General features: G+C 41.8%; 1 protein-coding gene and 1 non-coding gene across 2 annotated transcripts in view; one reads left to right on the top strand and one right to left on the bottom strand.

The window, feature by feature from the left end:
- Window positions 1-404: 404 nt before the first annotated feature.
- Window positions 405-14,113, bottom strand: part of LOC111974380 (coiled-coil domain-containing protein 60) — a 72,569-nt gene continuing 58,860 nt past the window's right edge. Inside the window, exons 10-13 of the mRNA XM_070447143.1 lie at window positions 13,231-13,371; window positions 6,146-6,283; window positions 4,976-5,165; window positions 405-2,103 (exon numbers count right to left, since the gene is read on the bottom strand). Coding sequence (XP_070303244.1) covers window positions 2,011-2,103; window positions 4,976-5,165; window positions 6,146-6,283; window positions 13,231-13,371 — 562 coding nt within the window. The 3' untranslated portion in view covers window positions 405-2,010. The remainder of the gene's footprint in view (window positions 2,104-4,975; window positions 5,166-6,145; window positions 6,284-13,230; window positions 13,372-14,113) is intronic.
- Window positions 5,954-6,025, top strand: trnaw-cca (transfer RNA tryptophan (anticodon CCA)). The gene has a single exon. It is a non-coding gene; the product is annotated as a tRNA-Trp (tRNA).

Genomic DNA, 14,113 nt, shown 5'->3' with positions numbered 1-14,113 from the left:
TTTTAAAGCTAATTTCCTGCATTTCTACACCTTTTACGATGGGGCAGAGAGGAACGTGCAATATTATAGCTCACTTCCCCTCCCCAAACTTTGAGGTTAAGCTCTGGGGTTCAAACAGACTGTGTGGCATTCCTGAAATGTGTGATCGACACCCGTTTTCCCCCCTTCGCCCTCTCTCCCCCATCCCTGTCTCCTGTTCTCCCCTTCTCTCGCCCTTCTCCCTCTCTCCCCTCTGGGAGTCTACAAAGCCTTTGACACCACTACACAAACCCGGGGGGGGGTGTACGCTCCAGCTCCCTCCCTCAATCCAACCATCCAAAAGAGAAAAAACACAACAGCTTATCACAGAAGATAAGAATGCTAGACAGTTATCTGCTGACAACAAACATTGGAACAAACACACATGATGATAACAGTTATTTTATTGCCATCGCAGCATTTAGTCATATTTCTACAGATAAATGACATATAGCGCCACAGACAGAATCACATAATTGTAACCTTTTAATCATTATTGTTTTAATGATCACATTCAGGATTTTGTGAAATCCTCTACAGACAGCTGTTGAAACACTGCATTCACAGTAACTCTTAACTAGTCTCCTCAAAGTCTTCACAAACAATTGTTTCCAGGCAGAGTTCATTATCTTTATCTAACAGGAGGCAAAGAGCCATTGGGTCAGGCTCTTTTATTCTCCAATAAAAGGGCTATCCATCAGACAAGGCCGGGGCTGGGGTAAGGGTTAGAGTTAGGCTGGAGTTAGGCCTGTATGGGCGTGGCACTGGGCTGATTTCAATAACAGACAACACGCTATCTATTATTGTTGTTTGGGATGTTTGTTTGGGAGGGAAAGGCGGTGGATGTGATGGGAACTGGAGAGGGATAGGGGGGGAGGGGTAAGAGGATGGTAGGAGGACGGGGAGGTAAAGGGTGGTGTGGGAAGGGAAGAGAAGGGAGGAGGAGTGGACTGGCGGAGGGAGGGAGAAAGGGATAAGGGGACGGCACAAGGACAGGGAGGTATTTGATGGCTCAGTGAAGCTTATCCTCCCGTGGGAGACATGATTTAAGTATGTTTGAAACGTAAACAAAAGGGAAACGGAGAACAAGTGGAAGTGAAATAAGAGCCCTGCTTCCCACAGTGGATATAAAGGAGGAAGACTCTGGATTGGAGTTGCCTGTGGGATCACAGATCTAGGATCAGCTTAATCTCCCCCAAAACCTAACCTTATGTCAGTTCAGAGACTATGGGCAACTATATTTGTGTATGTGTGTGTGTCATCATCATCCATGGACATGGTGTGGGTGTGTGTGTTATTTACATTTTATTTAACCTTTATTTAACTAGGCAAGTCAGTTAAGAACAAATTCTTATTTTCAATGACGGCCTACCAGAAGGCAAAAGGCCTCCTGCGGGGACTGGGGCTGGGATTAAAAAATATAGGACAAAACACACATCACAACAAGAGCGACACCATAACACTACATGAAGAGGGACCTAAAACAACAACAGTATGGCAGCAACACAACAACAACAACATGGTAGCAACACAACATGGGAGCAGCACAACATGGTAGCAGCACAAAACATGGTACAAACATTATTGGGCACAGACAACAGCACAAAGGGCAAGACGGTAGAGACAACAATACATCACGCGAAGCAGCCACAACTGTCAGTAAGAGTGTCCATGATTGAGTCTTTGAATGAAGAGATAAAACAGTCCAGTTTGAGTGATTTTTGCAGCTCGTTCCAGTCGCTAGCTGCAGCGAACTGAAAAGAGGAGCGACCCAGGTATGTGTGTGGGGACCTTTAACAGAAGGTGAATGGCAAAACGGGTGGTGTGTGTGGTGTGTGTGTGCGCGTGTGAGTGTGTGTCTGTGGGTGTGTATTTAAATGTGTGAGCGTATTTGCGTGCGCGTGTATTTTTTGGGGCGGGGGGGTCATTCCTCTGTGGTCGTCACATTTTCCTGGTATTAGTAAAAATGTGTACACCTCATATGTGTTCGGGTTAGTGGTCCTGCTGCTGTGGAAGAGTGACCCTGGAGAGGAGCCACGAGTCATAGTCCTCTCTGGACATCTGTACAACATGCTCCCTGGCTATCTGAAGAGGGAGAGAGGGAGGGAGGGAGGGAGGGAGGAAGAGAGAGTTACCATGCACAGTTCCAAAGCATAGTACACTCTTAAAAGGTGCTATCTAGAATCTAAAAGGGTTATTTGTCTGTCCCCTTTGAAGAACCCTTTTTGGTTCCAGATAGAACTCTTTTGGCTCTAGGTAGAACCTTTTGGGTTACATGTAGAAGCCTTTCCACAGAGGGTTCTACATGGAACCCAAAAGGTTTATACCTGGAACCAAAAAGGGTTATACCTGGAATCAAAAAGGGTTCTCCTATGCCCACATGAAAAAATACTATTTTATACTATGATATACTGTAAATACTATAGTATTCACTGTAGTGTTTTCGCAGCCTTCACTGGAGTGTTTTTGCGGACTTAAGTCTGCAAAAACACTACAGTGAATACTGTAGTATTTACAGTTAACTATAGTATAAATACTGCAGTAAAATAAAACTGTAGTATATACTATAGTAATTATTGTAGTTTTTTTTACGTCTTGTAGTATACTGTAGTATTTACTGTAGTGTTTTTGGGGTCATTACTGTAGTATTTACTGTAGTGTTCTTGGGGTCATTACTGTCGCATTTACTATAGTGTTTTTGTTTTACTATCTTTGACATAGAAGAGGAGGATTTCTGTTTCATGAAAACTACTGGAGGAATACTAAAATAGCGAATTGTCCAGGTAGGTACAGTAGGACTGGGGTCTGAATGGATAAATCAGCGCTTCTGCTCTTTTCTATTACATTTATGGAACACAATATATGGTCTATACTTGCCATGTAGGTTTCTCACTTATGGGTGGCACAAATTGCGATATGTAGGAGGGGAACGGGTATATGCCCCCCCCCCCCCCACACACACAACCCTGAGGATAAGCAACTAATTTATCACTCTGAATTCTGTTATTTAACTTATTCCAAACTGCTCTGCTGGGGCTAGGGGCCTATGAAGGCCGTCATCATCCCATGGCCATCGTGTGTGTGTGTGTGTGTGTGTGTGTGTGTGTGTGTGTGTGTGTGTGTGTGTGTGTTGTGTTGTGTGTGTGTGTGTGTGTGTGTGTGTGTTGTGTGTGTGTGTGTGTGTTGTGTGTGTGGTGTGTGTGCGAGTGCGTGCGAGTGTGTACGTGGGACGTGCGTTGCTGCGTTTGTGGAGGGGTAGCAGTCTTGTACCTAATCATTAGTCTCAATATGTTGGTTTGGATGGTGGGGGGGAGAGGGATGTTCTGTCTAGTGGAGGGATCATCAACTAGATTCAGCTGCGGGCCAATTTTTTCTTGAGCAGATGGTTGGGGGACTGGAACATAATTACAAATAATTTGTAGACTGCAAATTGACCGCAAGAAGCCCAAACAGATATAATATTTGACTAAAACATATTAATTTCAAACCTTACTTACATTTGTATATGAAATACTTGGGAACAGATTTCCCAAATTAAAATCACTCGGAGCTGATTTTCTGTTTAAAAAGAAAATTAAAATAATGTCCAAAAAGGAAAATAAATATTACAAAAATTGGGGGGCCAAATAAAACCACATGCGGGGCCTCCAGGTGGGGAACCCTGGTCTAGTGTCTAGATTCCTACAATGTGTCTGTCTGGCTGCTGCGCATCACCCAGGTGGGTGCTGAATAATTGTTGTGGATGAGGTGAATTCTTGCCTTACAATGTTAAACACTTTTAACACTTTAAAAAGCTCTGTATAGACAATCAAAATGTAATATGGTAAATCAACAGACACTTTTATTCAAAGCGACTTGTACTCAAACTTTTGTGGCCTGAAAAGGGACTTGAACCATGGACCATTTGATAAATGAAAATGTAACCATGTCCTGGACAGCCTCTTCTGATTCTGACAATGTTACTTGACTACAATTTGTTCTGTGTTCACCCCCAAACCCGTGTTTGTTTAGACATCTCTCTGTCCTCAGGTCAATGCAGGTCCAGTTTTCCTTCAACTTCAAAACAACTGATCCCAATGTGATTTGAACACATAACCATCTGATCTGAAGTGAGACACGTTACCATTGCACCACAAGGTCTGGTCGTCTAGGGCTTGAAGAATGATATAGTTCAATGCTCTATGAATTGTTTCTTGGCCAAAATTATGACTGTAATTAAATTCATGGTTGTACTATATACATGTACTATAAACAGTTCATGAGTATGTATATGTGAGGTAAGATGCTATTGTCCTAGTCCAAGTCGGGTATCTTTACTTTACTATTTATATTTTTGACAACATTTACTTTAACTTTAAAAAWTTTTTTTTTAATTGAACCTTTATTTACTTCACTACATTCCTAACAAAAATAATGTACTTTTTACTCCTTACATTTTCCCTGACACCCAAAAGTACTCGTTACATGATGAATGCTTCACTTTTACTTGAGTAACTTTCTATTAAGGTATCTATACTTTTACTCAAGTATGACAATTGGGTACTTTTTCCACCACTGAAACTCATTGCGTCCTCTCTCCTCGTCTCATTTTTAAAACCCATTTGATGAGAAAGCCAGAGGTTCCTCCCATCGGACCTCTTCCTCCAATAGGTTTTGAGAAGGAGATGAGGAGAGCGGATGAGAGGAGTATGCAATTGAGATATTCCCTATCTGAGGCAGAGGCATTGCAGTCAGGAAACATGTCTTCAAAGAATCTTTTGTACACACACAATTATTTCCCCTTTTTAAAATGTTATATCTTGTATGTGGCCCAAGCAGGAATCAAACCCACAACTAGCACCATGTTTAAACCAATTGACCAACCAAGAAACAATGCACTTCATTAAAATCTTCCWTAAACAAATAAAGCATAATAATGAATTCACTATAGATCCATTATTATTTGATGTGTCCGTACCTCAATGGCAACACAGAGGTCAGGTAGGCAAAGCTCCCAGGGCTGTAGACCCCCCAACATCTTCAGGAAGACATGGGGTCGCACCTTGGGGGTCCGCTCATCTGCGAAGCGGCTGAGTTTCTCCAGAACTCGGCTCACCCCTCTGTCCTGAGACACCTCTGGAGAGAGATTGCTTAGTAGAGAGGACAGCCTGGATGGATAGGATGAAAAATACATACAGTATAAATAATCTATAAATAAGCCTGGCTGGGACGTAGGACACATTGTAGAGGAATTCAATTGATTTCACACAAATTTACAAACTGTTGTGCAAACATTCAAATTGTACATCAACATGCAAAAACGTGGACGCACACACACACACACATTTACCCATGTATGAGTGCACAGTAACGTTTACAAATGTATGAGTGCACAGTAACGTTTACAAATGTATGAGTGCACAGTATCGACTCTAAAAATAAAGAGAGTCACACACTGTATATAAGCTCCCAGTAATGTATTGGGTAAACCCTGAAGAATGCACAGTTAAAGAAACAGCTTCTGGTGAAGAAGAATAGCCGTATTAGACTGAAAGATATAAGGTAATTTTGTCAAACTTGTGAGACCCCATGCTCATTAGTTGCTCATTCAACATATTTGCTGCTACTTCACTCAATCCCATTTTAAAAGTCTCGCTTKCTAACTTTTTTACATTCCTTGAGACCAACCAGAAATGTTTCTTTGGCCAAATATTTTCAGATGTTGTGGTCTCTTGGGTGGGCCCTAATCAGATTGAGCAAAACCCCCAAAATAATACATTATTATAAAAAAAMAATAATACAGAAATATGCCAAAAATACACTATCGTAGCAGTGCAAAAAAGATTTGTGGCTAACAAAAGCTATAGTGATGTCCCTGGCCTCTATTTGACTTCCTAGGGGAAAGATAGGGAAGTGCATTCTATGAAATGGCAACACACACAGTAGTTAGTCACAGGACTTCGTGGCGCAACGGTAGCGCGTCTGACTCCAGATCAGAAGGTTGCGTGTTCAAATCACGTCGGGGTCAGAAGTTTTGTGAAGTTTTGAAAACACAGATGGGTGGACAGAGGGATCACACACACAGATGAGGAAACAAACATACATTCCAACATTCCAATCCACGTGATGGGTATTGCAGATGTCATACCACATGTTGTTGTTGCTGCAGTCTGTCTCCGGGGGTTTCACGCCGGTGACCCGTGGGGTCACATGARGAGGGATGAGGTGAGAGTGGGTCACATGACACAGGGCCTGGAACCTCTGGATGCCACTCTCCAGCCTCTTCCTGTACAGGGAGTACAGAGAGAAAAGGAAGAGAGCAGAGAGGGGGAAAGAGAGACGGGGTGGGCACAGTGAGAGCAAAGAAAGGGAGGGGATATACTGTAATAAGATGCATACAGGAGAGATACTTAATCCTCTGACATTAACCATATAATTAGATAACAGGGTGCAATGGGGAAATTTAAAATGAGCAACGTTTATATTTAGTTAGAATGATCAACACAATGTTTAGCATACAGTACCTGGAGTTTCTATAATTTCCAGTGTAGTTTTTGGGACACTCAAGGTGTGGGCTGATGGTCACTAGAGTTGAAGCTGAATGTTTAGGATAAGGGCCTGACCAGAGAAGGCTAGCTAGACATTTTCTCTGCTTCTGTGCGGTCTCCCTGTTGCAAATTGTAATAAACCAGATAGATTTTTGATTGACTTTACCAATTACTGATACTTTATGTTCACCTATTACACAGCGCAAACTGGATGAGAAGTGTATTCCCTCATGTATTTAATTTTTWACCTTTATTTAACTAGGCAAGTCAGTTAAGAACAATTTCGTATTTACAATGACGGCCTACCCCGGCCAAACCCTAACACGGACGACACTGGGCCAATTGTGCGCCGCCCTATGGTGCTCCCAATCATGGCCGTTTGTGATACAGCCTGGAATCGAGTCAGAGTCTGTAGTGAGATGCAGTGCCTTAGACCGCTGCACCACTTGAGAGCCCTATGTGAAAACATATCTATATTGAGGAGCACTGCAATAAAGTACTCAAAAGTCAGCTGCGAGTTAATGTACAAAGAAAAGTGACACAGTGCTTCAAGTAAAAGGTCCTGACCTGGGACAAACTAACATTGAAATGTTGTCAGCTTTTTTTAGGGGGTAGATCAGCTTTAATATTGCAGATAGATTGTAGCTTCCAATTGTCTGCATCACTTCCAATCCCCCATATATATTTTTGGCAAATATATATACAGTACCAGTCAAAAGTTTGGACACAAGTTTGTTTTTTCTTTATTTTTACTATTTTCTACATTGTAAAATAATAGTGAAGACATCACAACTATGAAATAACACATATGGAATCATGTAGTAACCAAAAAAGTGTTAAACAAATCAAAATATATTTTATATTTGAGATTCTTCAAAGTAGCCACCCTTTGCCTTGATGACAGCTTTGCACACACTTGGCATTCTCTCAACCAGCTTCACCTGGAATGATTTTCCAACACTCTTGAAGGAGTTCCCATATGCTGAGCACTTGTTGGCTGATTTTCCTTTTTCCTGATTTTCCTTCACCAACTCATCACAAATAATCTCAATAGGGTTGAGGTCGGGTGATTGTGGAGGCCATGTCATCTGATGCAGCACTCCATTACTCCATCTTGGTCAAATAGCCCTTACACAGCCTGGAGGTGAGTAGGGTCATTGTCCTGTTGAAAAACAAATGATAGTCCCATTAAACGCAAACCAGATGGGGTGGTGTATCGCTGCAGAATGCTGTGGTAGCCATGCTGGTTAAGTGTGCCTTGAATTCTAAATTCTAAATGAATCACAGACAGTGTCACCAGCAAAGCACCCCCACACCAAAACAACTCCTCCTCCATGCTTCACTGTGGGAACCACACACACGGAGATCATCCGTTCACCTACTCTGCGTCTCACAAAGACATGGCGTTGGAACCAAAAATCTCAAATTTGGACTCATCAGACTAAATGACAGATTTTCACTGGTCTAATGTCCATTGCTCCTGTTTCTTTGCCCAAGCAAGTCTCTTCTTCTTATTGGTGTCCTTTAGTTGTGGTTTCTTTGCAGCAATTAGACCATTATGGCCTGATTCACACAGTCTCCTCTGAACAGTTGATGTTGAGATGTGTCTGTTACTTGATCTCTGTGAAGCATTTATTTGGGCTGCAATTTCTGAGGCTGGTAAATTAACTTATCCTCTGCAGCAGAGGTAACTCTGGGTCTTCCTTTCCTGGGGCGGTCCTCATGAGAGCCAGTTTCATCATAGGGATTGGTGGTTTTTGCGACTGCACTTGAAGAAACTTCAAGTGCAGGTAAATATTGCAATTCTTCAGGCATTCCAGGACCTGTGACCAAAAACAAGCTACATATGGACAGTAGCAAAACAAAATGATCTAATGATTCTGTCTCTTTGTAGCAAAATCTGCAGAGTTGGGAAGGTTGTATCCCCCATATAAATAACATTCTATTGGTTGCAAGAATTTTGTCTAATAATTTAAATGGAAAAATTGGACAAAAGTTTTGAATCCGGCGTCATTTTGCATATCAATTCTCGGGGCCCGAGTGACTGAAAAACAGCTTCTATCTCAAGGCCATCAGACTGTTAAACAGCCATCACTAACATTGAGTGGCTGCTGCCAACATACTGACTCAACTCTAGCCACTTTAATAATGGAAAAATTGATGTCAACAATTTATCACTAGCCACTTTATATAATGTTTACATACCCTACATTACTCATCTCATATTTATATACTGTATGCTATACCATCTACTGCATCTTGCCATCTTGATGTAATTAAATGTATCACTAGCCACTTTAAACAATGCCACTTTATATAATGTTCTCATACCCTACATTACTCATCTCATATGTATATACTGTACTCTATACCATCTACTGCATCTTGCCATCTTGATGCAATGTATCACTAGCCATTAAACAATGCCGCTTTATATGTTCTCATACCCTACATTACTCATCTCATATGTATATACTGTACTCTATACCATCTACTGCATCTTGCCTATGCCGTTCGGCCATCACTGATTTATATATTTTTATGTACATATTCATATTCATTCCTTTACACTTGTGTGTATAAGGTAGTTGTTGTGAAATTGTTAGGTTATATTACTTGTTAGATATTACTGCATGGTTGGAACTAGAAGCAGAAGCATTTCGCTACACTTGCATTAACATCTGCTAACCATGTGTATGTGACAAATACATTTGATTTGATTTTGATTTGATTCATAAACCATGTGGCATGGAATCGGTACGTCAAAAATCTCTTCCCAACTATTTTGCAATCTATATGGCACGGCTGTCAATTTTTTGGTCCTTAAATGAAACTAGTATACTTTTTTATTTATCACAATTTTCTTTAACCAATTATGTCCTTTATGCAGGGCCGACAGACAAGTTCCTTACTTTTTTCCCCTTGCACTCTCCTCTTCCATTTTTGCAGTAATGCTGCAATTAGTTGGTTGTAATTTTGGGTAGAGCAGACATTTCCATGTGTTTTTGTTAGCTGCATGTGTGACATAACTCCCCCAGTCCTATTTATGATATAATTTACGAAGATTTTTTTCATCAATTAGTATATTTGAGTTTAACCACAATATTTGTTGTATTATTTGTTCTGTCTTTTCTGGTGGATTAAATTTAAATTGCAACCAACTTTCTATGGCTTGTTTTAAAAATAGCGATATTTGGGAGATTATTTCCTTTTCAAATAACTGAAAGTGAGAGGTTGTAATCTGAATAAAAGGAAAGAGGCCATTCTTGAACATAGGGTGAGACATTCATACTATTTTTGCAAGAGAACCAGTTTGGATTTAAGTATTACTTTTGCATGACTGAAGCCTTTAGTGAGAAGTCTAATGCTTTAATATTTCATGATTTCTGCCCTCCGAATTCATATTCATTATATAAATAGGCCCAATTAACTTTGTCTGGCTTGCCGTTCCAAATAAAATGGAATATTGTTTTCTCATATACATGTTTTTTTTCTCGCTAGACCATAAGCAAATAGGTAAACTGGGATATGACTAAAAAGTTAATCAGGGTGATTTTTCCACAAATAGACCTTTCCATGGTAGCAAGATCTTAACTATTTTTGCTAACTTTCTATAAAAATGTATTGGAGTGAGATTATTTATTTATTTCGGGATATGTATACCAAGTATATCCACATCACCATCAGACCATTTTATTGGTAAACTACACGGTAATGTAAAACTTGTATTTTTTAGTGATCCAATACGTAATATATATTTAACCATCGAAAGGCGACTGGGAATATGGCCGAATACAAACAGTGTAGTTATTCCCTCCGCAAGGCAATCAAACAAGCAAAATGTGGGTATAGAGTGTAATCCCAATTCAACGGCTCAGACACGAGACACATGTGGCGGGGTCTACAGACAATCACGGACTACAAAGTGAAAACCAGCCACGTCACAGACACCAACGTCTTGTTCCCAGACAAACTAAACACCTTCTTTGCCCGCTTTGAGGATAATACAGTGCCACCGACGCAGCCCGCTACCAAGGACTGTGGGCTCTCTTTCTCCGTGGCCGACGTGAGTAAGACATGTAAATGTGTTAACCCTCGCAAGGCTGCCGGCCCAGACGGCATTCCTAGCCGCGTCCTCAGAGCATGTGCAGACCAGCTGGCTGGTGTGTTTACGGACATATTCAATCTCTCCCTATCCCAGTCTGTTGTCCCCACATGCTTCAAGATGGCCACTATTGTTCCTGTACCCAAGAATGCAAAGGTAACTGAATGCCCCGTAGCACTCACTTCTGTCATCATGAAGTGCTTTGAAAGACTAGGTAAGGATCATATCACCTCCACCTTACCTGTCACCCTATACCCACTTCAATTTGCTTACCGCCCCAATAGGTCCACAGATGATGCAATCGCCATAACACTGCACACTGCCCTATCCCATCTGGACAAGAGGAATACCTATGTAAGAATGCTGTTCATTGACTACAGCTCAGCATTCAACACCATAGAACCCCCCAAGCTCATCATTAAGCTTGAGGCCCTGGGTCTCAACCCCGCCCTGTGCAATTAGGTCCTGGACTTCCCGGGCCGCCCCCAGGTGGTGAAGGTAGGAAACAACATCTCCACTTTGCTGATCCTCAACACTGGGGCCCCACAAGGGTGCATGCTCAGCCCCCTCCTGTAGTCCCTGTTCACCCATGACTGCGTGGCCATGCACGCCTCCAACTCAATCACCAAGTTTGCAGAAGACACAACGGTAGTAGGCTTGATTACCAACAACGATGAGACAGCCTACAGGGAGGAGGTGAGGGCTGTGTGGTGTCAGGAAAAAAAAACTCTCACTCAACATCAACAAAACAAAGGAGATGATTGTGGACTTCAGGAAACAGCAGAGGGAGCACCCCCCTATCCACATCGACCATACAGCAGTGGAGAAGGTGGAAAGTTTTATGTTTCTCGGCGTACACATCACGGACAAACAGAAATGGTCCACCCACACAGACAGTGTGGTGAATAAGGCGCAACAGCACCTCTTCAACCTCAGGAGGCTGAAGAAATTTGACTTGTCACCAAAAACCCTCACAAACTTTTACAGATGCACAATTGAGAGCATCCTGTCGGGCTGTATCACCGCCTGGTATGGCAACTGCACCACCCACAACCGTAGGGCTCTCCAGATGGTAGTGCGGTTTGTACAACGCATCACCGGGGGCAAACTACCTGCCCTCCAGGACACCTACACCACCCGATGCAAGACCAAAAAGAGCATCAAGGACAACCACCACCCGAGCCACTGCTTGTTCACTCAGCTACCATCCAGAAGGCGAGGTCAGTACAGGTGCATCAAAGCTGGGACCGAGAGACTGAAAAACAGCTTCTATCTCAAGGCCATCAGACTGTTAAACAGCTGTCACTAGCACAGAGAGGCTGCAGCCTACATACACAGACGCGAAATTATTGGCCACATTAATAGATGGAACACTAGTCACTTTACTAATGTTTACATATCATATGTATATACTACCTATTGCATCTTGCCTATGCCACTTTGTTATTGCTCATCCATATATTTATATATTCTTATTATTTTACTTAGATTTGTTTGTATTTGGTATCTGTTGTAGAATTGTTAGATATTACTGCACTGTCAGAACTAGAAGCATTTCGCTACACTCGCAATAACATCTGCTAACCATGTGTATATGCCCAATAACATTTGATTTATAGTACACTTATCATAATTAGGTTGTCTGCTTCTTTCCCCAGAGAAAGATGTGGGCAAATTCAAAGAAACAGTCTCATCCTGCCTGGTTAGTTACCTATGACCTTGTGGTGTGGTTGTTCAGAGACCAACTCACCTCATTTTACATATTTAGCAGATGCTCTTATCCACAGCAACTTACAGTAGATGACTGCATACATTTAAATATTTGTTTGTACTGGTCCCCCGTGGAAATCAAACCCACAATCCTGGCATTGCAAGTGCCATGCTCTACCAACTGAGCCACATGGGACCAGTGCTGGTCAGAGCAGGCCCCGTTTTCATTCATGCTTAAAAACATGAATCCTGACATGATTTGAATGCGCAACCTTCTGATCTGGAGTCCGACGCATTACTGTTGCGCCACAAGGTCCTAAGTAAGTAGACTGTTTGATATCTTTCTGCTGGGAATGAGAAACTGAACACCATGTGAGGATCAGCACTTCGAGAGGCCTGATAGCTCAGTTAATACACCACCAGACTTCGTGGCGCAACAGTAGCGCGTCTGACTCCAGATTGCAAGGTTACGTGTTCAAATCATGTCGTGGTCAATGCTTTTGAGACTAAAAACTGACCAGCATTAGAGATTAATTGGTCATTGAACAAACATGGCTTTAGAAGACAACACAGGCATGCCTCTCTCTCTGAGGAAAAGGGACAAAAGTCAGATTGGGCTCCCGAGTAGCGCAGCGGTCTAAGGCGCGGCATCTCAGTGCAAGAGGTGTCACTGCATTACCTGGTTTGAATCCAGGCTCTATCACATCTGGCTGTGATTGGGAGTCCCATAGGGCAGTGCACAATTGGCCGGGATAGGCCGTCATTGTAAATAAGAATTTGTTCTTAACTGACTTGCCTAGTTAAACTAATATAAACATTTGTGGAGGTGAATTGTGACCAGAACTAGATGGTCAGAGAGGGGACAGTCACCTGGCATTGTGGTCCAGACTGTCACTGAAGCTCTGGGCCAGCTCCTCTGCTCTCTCCTCATAGGCTTTCCTCATATCCCACAGCATGGACCTCTTACTGCTGATCAACTCACTGGTGGCTGACAGAGGCTTGGCAGGACAACTATACACGGAGAGAGAGAAAGAGAAAAAAAGAAAGATAATTACTTGAAACATTGGATATAATTTACCAAAAAACTGAGCAAACTAGAATGCTATTTGGCTCTAAACAGAGAGTACACAGTGGCAGAATACCTGACCACTGTTACTGACCAAAAATTAAGGAAATCTTTGACAATGTACAGACTCAGTGAGCATAGCCTTGCTATTGAGAAAGGCCCCCGAAGGCAGACCTGGCTCTCAAGTGAAGACAGGCTATGTGCACACTGCACACAAAATGAGGTGGAAACTGAGCTGCACTTCCTAACCTCCTGCCAAATATATGACCATTTTAGGGACACATATTTCCCTCAGATTACACAGATCCACAAAGAATTCGAAAACAAATCTAATTTTGATAAACTCCCATATCTATTGGGTGAAATATGTGCAATCACAGCAGCAAGATTTGTGACCTGTTGCCACAAGAAAAGGGCAACCAGTGAGAACAAAAAACATTGTAAATACAACCTATATTTATGTTTATTTATTTTCCCTTTTGTACTTGTATATAGACATAATATGACATTTGAAATGTCTTTACTATTTTGGAACTTTTGTAAGTGTAATGTTTACTGTTCATTTTTTATTGTTTATTTCACTTCTGTTAATTATCTATTTCACTTGCTTTGGCAATGTAATATGTTTCCCATGCCAATAAAGCCCTTAAATTGAATTGAGAGACAGAGAGAGAGACAGAATGACTT

Source organism: Salvelinus sp. IW2-2015, linkage group LG15, assembly GCF_002910315.2.
Source record: "Salvelinus sp. IW2-2015 linkage group LG15, ASM291031v2, whole genome shotgun sequence".
Taxonomy (NCBI): domain Eukaryota; kingdom Metazoa; phylum Chordata; class Actinopteri; order Salmoniformes; family Salmonidae; genus Salvelinus; species Salvelinus sp. IW2-2015.
The sequence above is the reverse complement of the archived record's forward strand: the minus strand, read 5'-3'. Positions and strand labels throughout refer to the sequence as shown.